The following is an 11,267-nucleotide window of genomic DNA, read 5'->3' as shown; positions in this document are numbered from 1 at the left end:
ATTATTAATAGCCAAACATACATTAATGAATATATATATATAGTTATATTATACCTCACATAAATTTGTCCCTTCTTAGTATATATAATCTCGATCGGTTCGTATATCACTGTATATTGATGAAAATCTAGTTTAATGACGAGCGGTCCATATTATATTTTTGGCCGGTCCGGACCTCGCCAAAAATGTAATATGGACCGCTGACGTCATACGATTGGTAAGTGCGGCTTGCTATTTTCACAACGGCAAAAACTTGTCGCAAGTAACCATTATTAGCTTTGTTCAATAAAACACATTTAAATTGTAATGAAAAGTGTTCGGTATAATATAAGAAATATAACACACCACTTCGGGTCATATGGCATTATAAGGACCGGCCAGTCAGCCCCCGAACGCCTCGGTCCATATACACCTTTGGTGGCTTACTGGCCGGTCCTTATAATGTCATATGACCCTCAGTGGTGTGTTATATTTCTTAAGTGTATAGCTGGTGTAATGTATATTAGGCCTTAGACCGTGTGCCTCTGAACTGTTAGACTATTGGGCGTATACTCAAAAGTAGAGTCAGGTTTTACCATGTACTATTAAAACAAGATAAAATCAAAGGAAAACCATTTTTCAATGAGCATGAGTTTTAAAGCGATCATATTACAACATGCGGAAGTTTTTGTTACAATATATTTACAAAATTTCATTTTTAGTGAGAAAGAGTCATTGATTAATCATGGATGTGTTAAATATATGTGTGATTGTTTTCATTGGATTTGAACTTCTGGTGCTTTGCAAGGGTGAGTTACGAAAATGTTGAACATCATATTTTTATGGCTAGGAAGAATGTTAAGTTTTAAAAATTAATTTGTTGTGAGTTGTGACCTCGTAACGAGCTGGAAACCACTTGCGCCTGAGGCTTGAGTATACGGTTAGCATGTATGCTAGATAAATAAGTACTAATTAGTTTCATGTTTTAATATCATATGTGGGAAGCAAATAGTAAAATAAAAATGAAGCGCATCTGATTGTTTAATAAAACATTAATCGACAATACATTCATTCTAGCCGGAATTCCAACTGAATTCTAGAAATGCTTAACAGCTTTAGATGAAGAAGTAAACATAATAAAACAACGGTAATGGTCGTCGGTGCAATACTGAGGTTTAAGAGACTAAACATATACTGTTTACAATGAAGAACTTACAGCGGGAGTTCAACCTTATGCTTGTACGATCAGTATAGCAAAGCAGTATACGAAATTGATGTATGCGTTCTTTAGACTCAAAGGTAGTTTACAGTTGGCGGTCCCCAATAATTCCTTTCTTTAAATTCTTTATTTCATCATGGAAGGGCTATAGAGGCTTAAGTTCACAAAGTATTGAGTGGAGATGTTGGGCCGGCTGACCCGCCATAGTTACATACCGTATGGATTAATAATACCGAGAACCAATTCAAATGTCCTTTTAGATTCATTAAGCTGCAACAATAACATGTACCAGAATACAAATTAATACCAGAATGCTTGCTTATGATATTGAACATCAGTATGATGCATGCAAAAATAAGTGAACGATAGGTAAAAGTCATATTTCCTTTTAATGGTCGCATTGTTTTTTACATCTACATATACAAGCATTTGACATACAACCATTTGATATGCCATCATGCAGTAGGCTTTATCTAATTATTTCAATTCAATGTTGGAAAAAGATTCAAATTCAGCAAAGACAAATTTATAAGTTTTATTATTTTATCTTCATATTATTATGTGTTTTGTCTTTTGACAATATGTTCTGCCTTTGGTCCGCATCCACGACCATTCGCTCACTGCTCGATTTCGTAAGGATGCACTTGTGGATGCAGACACATGGAATAGACACACGATATTTATTCATGTTTCAACTTGCAATTACTTGGACGGAGTTCATGGACAGCGTGCACATCAAATAGTGGGTCTTATAATTATTCTTGAATAGGTTTACCAACTTTCAATAAGGCAAATGTTGAATCATGGAATGAGGTTTCCTTGTTTATCAGCTCATTCTGTACTTATTTAATGATTCTTGATTCAAAACGATCAAATTATGATGGTGGAGATTAAATAAGTTTCCTCAATTAAGTTAACAATACATTGCGATATATTGCAATGCATTGGCTCTTGAAGGTATTGTAGACACTTTCAACATTAAAACAACTGTCAAGTGTGTTATCTAAAGTTACTTTAACTTTAGTATTAGGCTTACATTAAGTATGATACTTACGCATAAGACTTATAATCCCTCCTGAATGGAGTAAAGCTCAAGCTAATGAACATATAATAGTAATACATTTTCCAAGTCTCCATAATGTAGTGTTATATTTATAACTATAAAAACTTCTTACAATAGAATGTTAAAAGAAATGCAAAATATTGCAAGCTTAAATGGGAAATGGAAATATTAAAATATTAAGCATACAGTCAAACCCCGTTGGCTCGAGCTCCCAACGACAAGCGAAAGTACCTCGAACATTGGGGAATTCGAGCGAAGCGGAAATGCGTAGCTTCAGTATAAATAAATCAGTCCTTTACATCCAGTTCAAGCCAATGAGAAAATTAAGCCTTAGAACATATTTCAAAGTTGTAGTTTCAACATTGTTTCAGCATTTGATGCTACGACAAACAACTGCCAAGTGTGTTATCAAAAGTTACTTAAACTTTAGTCTTAGGCTAACATCAAGTATAACTACTTGCAGATAATCTCTTCTGAATGAAGTAAAGCTCAAGCATATTAACATATCATACTTAACCAATTTCCAATCTTCAAGTGCCCATGATGAAGTATTAAGTTTATATTTATAAAAAAAGTCTTACAATAGAATGTTAAAAGAAAAGCAAAATATTGCAAACTTAAATGGGAAGTGGAATTGTCAAAATATTAAACATTCAGTCGAACACCGTTGGCTCGAGCTCCTTCGACCGGTGTCAGAAATGGTACACGATAAAGCTGAAGTCACAGTAGTCTTCCGCAAATAATATTTGGAAACTTCAATATCGGTTATATCCATGTCATTTTAGCAACAAAAACTGTTAAATTGGTCGTATTATTTGATATCCGAACAGAATCAATCACATAACGTTTGAACGGTGAATGTCTCGACATTGTCTATTTGGATATATTTTATATATATTTTCGGGCGGATTCACAATTCATTGTCCAAAATTGTTCGGCTTTTGATATAGGCATGAAGTGATACATTCATTTTTATTTGTATATAACTTAGTACGTTAAATTTTAGAAAAAAAGTAGAAGTAGATCATTCAATATTTATTGATGAAAAACACTGCCGATAATAACAAGATCAACCCTAACGTATCTAGATTTTCCTTCGAGAGTTCGAGAGCTACTTGGCCTTGTACTGAGATACGTGAAGTGGCGTTTTTAGCCTGCTCAAATTCAATGTAGTCATTACAAAAGCAATAAAACCGCTAAAATGATGTTCGAAGTAGAGTTTGTTTCTGTATGTTTGCATATAGATATTGCTGCTCTACCTGAGAATTAGTTCAAATAAAGGCGAACTATTCATTCTGATGGCAAATTGTCTTTTTTTCTGTTGTTGTAAAAATAGGTCTTGGAGAAACTTATCAACTATTGATTCATTTAAGTCAAGCAAGTCAGTATTCTAATTTTTCTTGTAGGATGTCATATGTACAACAAATAGAATAACTTTTGCCATACGAAAATTACACTTCGTTCGTCGGATTAACCACAAACAGTTTTTCTTCGAAAATGTTATTTCGAATAAGGCTAAAATTAAAGGCCAAACATACTGCTTTTTTGGAAAACAATGTTGCTTCAATGATGCTAAAACTCTCTTTACTGATGTTTGATGAGTTTTGAAAGTCCTTCAAGAGTTATCTAAAATGTCCGTCGCAGTATTTCATGGCGGTATTTCCTTGAAAATAAACTTTCAATGAAAGAAGAGAATGACCCCATAGTTATATGAAATAATATATGTCGAAGTAATTCATAGCGAAAATTCCACCTAAAGGAAAGTAAGTGTAAAGTTGATGAAACTTTTATTCAAAATAATTTCTTAATATAACCGGTTTAAACTTATTGAGAAAATGTTTTTTTATCCTTATTTAGCTCACTTCACCTCTTTATTTTGACCAAAATAGATCTTTACCGACAAAATGCTTACAGGTTTGTAAATTGTATTGGCACTGAAGGAAGTAATAAAATGTAATTACTTTAATGACATGTGCACCAAAATGAAACAATTTTAATTTGTGAATTTCAATTTGTTATTATTTCCCTGTTCTAAATTTCGAGCTCATTCTGTTTTCTAAAGCATAAATGTCACGGCACACACAAACATCCACATTAATAGAAAAAATGTTAAAGCTAAAGATTAGGGTTGAAGTGTGTACGATAAAAATTAATTTGGAATTAATTTATTTAAATGTTTTTCAAGTACATTAAATGAAGATTAATAATAGCATTATTGTTTGAATGATTAACGACATTATCATAAAACATAGTTCATTGACATGGTTGAGTTAAAGTTTTATAAATAAACGCTTCTACCCCCCCCCCCCCCCCACCGATGGGGGCAGCACTTGAATTAACTATTTAAAGCACACACAACCATTATCATATTGTCGATATATTGTGTTTGGATGTAACCTATTTTTATTAATTATGTAATCGTCCTACGTATAACATAATCCTTAACAAACCAAAATAATAAGTTAAGCTAACTCATTTGTTTTATCCTTAAAAAGCTGTAACTTGTGTATTTGAGAGAAAAAAATATGTAAACGTACAAACATCAACAACTTTATGAACGATGTGTTGGACATTTATTTTATATACTAGTGTATCACCAACAAGCACTACCCACAACATTTTAAAGCACGGAAATCATATTGGGTCACAATATATCAAGATGTAAGAATGTAACCGATGGCCTTGGGCGAATTTTTACATCGACTATCTTAAAAGTATTAGTACACAATGTCATGTAGGTCATTGTTTTTTTTTCGTTTCAGACAACGGCCTCAATATTGAGTTTCAGGCGGTAGATGAAAGTAACGCATGGTCATCCGAACCAATCACAGAACTTAATGTTGATCAGGAAGCCAATTCTACCTTTCAAATAATTTGTAGAGTAGAAAATGTCACAGAACTTAACAGAATTACAGTTTTAAGACTGCAATGGGAAAGTGACAATACGAACAACGATTCCTACACAGACATGGCATTTATTCAAAGTGTTGATCCGGGAAATAATAACTCATACAGACAGGCTTCATTGGTAGATGGGGTCACGGAATGGCTGGTGGTTGGAAGTTATGACTTTAACAATACTAAGAACACGACTGTCGGAGTAGCCAAACCTGTCGAGGAAATGACATGCAGGGAAAGTGTGGGATACAGGTGTCACCTGGCTTACACAAAACCTGCTCCATCTTACGATTCAGTTACCGCAGTTGTTTCCAAACGGCTTTCCGTTACAAGTAAGGTCAACTGTATTGATGTTCATCCCTTGTTTTCATAGTTTACTTTATCTAAATAATTTTATATCTATGGATTCCTGCAATTTTGATTTTATTTAATGAGTATACAACGTTGTTGGGTTTTTTATATTTTCCTTACATAGTTATGAAGTGTGTATAGTTTGTCGTTATAAATCATTTCAGTGCGACCATCATTGTTAGTGTCGCGATTATATAACGAAAGTATCAATAGGGAGGAGATTCTAAACGGAAACAATTCGGAATACGTCAGACTTAAAAAGGGACAAAAGGTTATGATGGAATGTCATGCGAACATCGGTTCATATAACAACACAGCTGAAATTCACTGGTATAGAATAACCATCACTACGAGCAGTCGATTGGTTTATATCACAACATCCCAAAATTCATCAAGTTTAGCAATAAAGAATGGTACTATTTGTCAGTATGAAATGACAAGCAGATTGGCGTACGAATTGACAGGGGATGAAATGTTAGAAGCTCCAAACAACTCAGTACATTTTCAATGTGTAGTTACCATTCCTACCATTGACTGGAAAACTCCGGAAAAGTATCGTGGGAACTTCTACTTTGTTTGGGGTAAATATTTGTTTAAACATACAACAGCCAATTGTATAAGTCTCTTATAAGTTGTTCATATGTTATATTTAGACTTGTTTGCACATGTTTATGTTTGAATATTAATAATTGGATAAAAATTTGACCAATAAATAAACATAAAGAAAATAAACCAGCTGTATACTAATTGGCTGCTGATATTTATCAATATAATAAAGTAGGACACAGTCTTCGATTTTAGCCTATTAAACAGTGTTTTCACTTAATGATTTGTTTATTTATTTGTACACCGAAAACTGTAGTAAAAATGTTCATTGTTTTATGTAAGATCGATTGTCAACATTCATTTTTAATTTATTTTGCTCCAGACAACGATAATGAAACGAGCGCTTTCAACACAACTACAGCGGTCGACCCATCGGTTGAAAAGGGTATCTATCAATTGCATAATGTTTTATTGAAAACCAAAAGAAAAGATTGTGTTTTTTTCGCTCGCTCGCTCGCTCCTACTTTTTTGGGCAAAATCCGTAGAACAAATGATCAATTTGTTGTGGCCTTATGTTAATGTTTCATACAATGATTTCATCGATATGATCTATGACAATATCTGTAAATTAGTATAGTAATAGTTTCAATACATACATAGTCATTACACTAATGTTAATAATTTTGATACAGATTCAGATTCAACATCATCCACTCTGTTGATAGCTGGTGCTGTCGGTGGTACATTTGTTGCTGTTGTTACTTGTCTCGTTGTTTTGATTTGGCTAAAAAGGAAATACAACGGTGGGTGTAACTGTCGCCAAAATGCAGGTATTGATAAATATGTACTTCATAAAATACTTATATTAGATTTATACCGCATTTTGTGAAAATATGACATACACATGCTTACATACTATATACATTTACTACTATGACTTACAGTACTTAACTTCATTGACAACTTTGACAAGGTTATTTCTAAATATGCATAAGGCGTAGGCTACGTAACGGCATATTTAGCACAAGTAAAAATACAAGATATAAACCATTGTTATCCAAATATTCTAATGTAATTACTTCAAAGCAAGAAGACTTTAAAAGATTATTTTATATATTGTATATCATAGAACAATTAGTTATACATGTCATTGTTTTGATATCATTTATAAGCAGATTTAGCGTATTTTAACTTGTCATGTTTAACATATAGTAAAATTTTGGATGCCTGATGACCACATATTTTATTGACAGCATTTGAAAGGTTTTTGATTGTAGGGAGAGAAAAGTTTTTTTCTGACCTAAGAACACAGCAAAAGAAAGGTCCTTTTAATTCTGCTTTCTGTTATTAAAATGAAGAACAAAAATAAAAATAACAATAGCTTTATCTATAGGGTTTATTGGGTAATATATTTAACATATTATTTATCAGCAAGTAAGACTCCATCTAATATTATCATAATAATAGAGTCAACAGGCATCAGAATTTAGAATTATTATCAATGGCTTAATGCAATAGGAAGCTTTATCATACATCGGCCACCTTAAGATTAAGCTTACAGACATAGTTGAAATAATAGATCATGCTATTGTACTATCTCATATACTAGCTAGGCAGTACTAGTTGTTGTGAACATTTACAACTACTATTTGTTTGCAGTTGAACTCAGACAAAGCGCTAAAAACAAGTAAGCAACCCTTTATTATGAACATTAAGTTGCGACCACAAAGAGCTAAAACATGTCGACTATGAATAATTAAGTAAGGGCCAATTTAAAGAGCAATGCATAGATATTGATTTTGCAATTCCAATCTGTTTTAATTATGTCTCTGTAGCTAATTCCATAAACTAAGTGCTTGTTTGTTTGAATATTGTAATAATTTCATATTGTTATGATCCCAAAGTGGTGCTTTTTTGGCACTACCAGGTAAATTTCACAATATATTTTGGAATGAAAACGTAAATAATACTAATGATAAGCAATGGCATTCGACAAAAGCACGATTATTTAAATTGTAATTAAAAATGATTAAGTGTCCTCAGGATAACATGACAACGTGCGAAAGGACACATTACTTTCAAATCTCAACTATAAACATGTTTGTTTGAAACCACACAATGTTATTTCTAAACCGTTTTCCAATTTCAAAACGCTGCGACAGAGGAGACAATGATATCACAGAGCCGGATAATCAAGCATACGATCAATACGAGAACCTCAGTGATGCTGGACGCAGTCATTATTCACATCTGGATGCAGGTAACGTTCCTAAAAAGGTTAAAAATAATCCGGTTAAGTACATATTGTACAGGGAAGAGGGAAGTATGCTATAGTTAATATGCTACCTCATTATTCACATCTGGATGCAGGTTACGTTTTCGAAAGGTTAAAAATAATCCGGTAAATTACATATTGTACAGGGAGATATGCATAATTGATATGTTACTTAATTATTCACATCTGGATGCGTGTAACGTTTTTAAAAAAGTTAAACAATAATCCGGTTAATTACATATTGTACAGGGAGATACGCCTAAGTTGATATGCTAACTCATTATTCACATCTGGATGCAGGTTACGTTTTTAAAAAAGGTAAATAATAATCCGGTTACTTACAAATTGTACAGGGAGATATGCTACCTCCATCTAATTTAAAACAGTGAATTTATAGTTTGATATCAGCCAATGTTTTGAAAAAATGTTTTATTCTCCATTTCAAATATCAATTCTTTAGTAAAAACACGTTAATTAAATGGTTCGTGTGAGCTATGCATCTCGGTGCTCACTCGATTAAATATTGTCGATATCTAATCGACAGAAACAATTAACGCGAAATAATTTCTGTATGTATGTCAGTCGTATAATACCATATGCCATAACATACCCCACAGACTTAACATTGATATACACTCAGCTAAATAATTTAAGGGCCAATTATGTGTTCACATACAGATTCCATTAAAACGTTCCCATATACACCATGAACTCCTGAACTGTAATGCACTATTGTTTAAGCAGTCTGTCAAGTTGGCTTTTATCACGCAACATCCTTAAGTAGCTTATTTTATTTAGTCAATATTGTCATTATCAAGAAGATGCTGTCCTTTTAAATTTTAAAAGCGCTAAAGGATGTAAATATTACATAAATTATACCAAAGCATAAATAGTGAGTGTTATAAAGAGCCAGAAATCAGCTGTTCTATATCAGTATACCAACCAGTCTAAAATGTTTCTTGTTGTTGGTATAACGTTAAATATTGCGCGTCCAAGCTTAAGGAAGGAATCAAGTATATTTTGTTGTTTGTACAATGCAATGTTCATTATTGCCCATCAAAACCTATGGAAGACAATATTGTAAATAAGCACATGTTGTTGTTTGTATAACGTTAATTAATTCGCAAACAAGCTTGCTTTTGGTAGTGTAAGAATACTGTATACTAGCACATTGAGCTGTTAATGTATGTAAATTGATTGATAACTATGATTTTCCTCGTCTTTTTTGCATTTTCAGCTCAACTAGCTAGCCACGCTTCAAAGTAAGAAAGTCAGCAAAAATTAACTAATTACAGAAGTTTTGTCTTAGAAATAGATCTATCGTACTACATTTTTATATCGTATACGTATATCGTATAATATATCATGATTATTATATTTTACAACAGCTATACTGAAAAATAATTTATCATTTAAAAACATGGAAGAATTTAGTCCATCTTTGCAAAAATGGTGTTGATTTTGTCCGATGGTTGGATGTCCTACATTCTTTCAGAGATTTGCAGAAGTTCAAGTATATATGTTCCTCTATATCAAAATAAACAGTAAAAGATGCCTGCCAGCATAGTTGTATATTTGAGCGACATCTTTTGTTAAATAGAATAATATTATCCTGTCATGTTCATGGTACAAATTCAACTCATTGTAATTGTTTTGTTACAGGTGCAATGACTTGACAATGTACATGGATAAGTAAATTTGGTGGAAAAAGAAATGTGAACTTCTCTTTCGGAACAAGACCTTTTGTACAAAATGTAAAAACTTTGATTCTACTTTAACATTTCGGATTGCGCGTTACCCGTCAAATTAATTTGTTTGGATGCAGAACATGACTGCCGGATTTTACCTCAATACAAAAGTGCAATACACACGGATAGCCCCTGATGAAACAGTAATGTGAAAGTTTGATGAATTAAATGCCTTTTAGGTTTTTAAGTGTTTTATTAATATGAATCATATTTATTGTTTCGTCAGCATTGTATTTTATTACAGAATGTAATTGATGGAAAATTGTTAGCAGGGATTACAAACTAGCGAAAATACAAAGAAATGTTACCAATGTCCTCCAAAGGAAACCTCCACCTATGGCCCATCCATTTTGTTCAACTAGTCGTCTTCTCGCGGTGAACCTTTGTGTCACGTTATTTAAAACAAATGCATAATTACAAGGATTTTTTTTATAAAAGACCCTTAACTGTGATCTTGGCCTCCTAACATTGCTCTTGCATGCGACAAATGAGTAATTTTCACATTTTTTTTAATTCCTCTCATGCATGGTTAAGTTACAGGCCGGACATGCCAAAATACACGAAAATTTGAACAATGACACTGATGTGTTGAGCTTTTTCTTTTGTCTACTACAACCGGTATTTTACGCGACATGCTGGTTTCTCATTGTGAGCATGCGTGCCAAGTAATTAGAAAATCCCCAAATGCCTGTCATAGTTACAGCCCGGACAAGACAAAAAGGGTTTTACACAAATGACCCTGAAGTGCGTTGATGAACTTTACCTGCTTACATGAGTTCTGCATGCAACATATTAATTTAAAAATCCTGATGTATTTCCAAGCTTCAGCCCGGACCAGCCAAAAGGATTTTGGCCATTGACCTATATCCGTGACATTGACTTTTGTCCGACTGGCACGGATGTTTCACGCGATACGTTTTCTTGTCATGGGAAACACCTGTGCCAAGTTATTTAAATCCCCGAAGCCAATTTACATCCATGATAAACCAAAACACAAGGAACTATGACAAATGATCCTTTACTTTGACCTCATGAACTTTGACATACTGACATGGGTCATGCATGCGACATGTCTGTTTCTCACGGTTAACAATAATACCAAGTCACTCAATTCAAAAGAAAACAAGAGCCGTCGTAAGACAGCGCGCTCGACTACGCCGCTTTGACTTAGAATACAATAACGATGTA

General features: G+C 33.2%; 1 protein-coding gene across 1 annotated transcript; it reads left to right on the top strand.

Moving 5' to 3' along the window:
• The first annotated feature begins 725 nt into the window (after positions 1–725).
• On the top strand, positions 726–10,328 carry LOC128233449 (uncharacterized). Its single transcript, XM_052947128.1, has 9 exons — positions 726–788; positions 5,024–5,491; positions 5,675–6,091; positions 6,439–6,501; positions 6,749–6,886; positions 7,716–7,743; positions 8,219–8,316; positions 9,569–9,593; positions 9,994–10,328. Exons 2-9 carry the CDS (start codon positions 5,230–5,232, stop codon positions 10,025–10,027), a joined length of 1,065 nt encoding a protein of 354 aa, XP_052803088.1. The 5' UTR covers positions 726–788; positions 5,024–5,229; the 3' UTR covers positions 10,028–10,328.
• Positions 10,329–11,267: the final 939 nt, after the last annotated feature.

The sequence above is a fragment of the Mya arenaria genome, chromosome 5 (genome assembly GCF_026914265.1).
Source record: "Mya arenaria isolate MELC-2E11 chromosome 5, ASM2691426v1".
In the NCBI taxonomy this organism is placed as follows: Eukaryota; Metazoa; Mollusca; class Bivalvia; order Myida; family Myidae; genus Mya; species Mya arenaria.
This window is presented reverse-complemented; position numbering and strand designations above follow the sequence as displayed.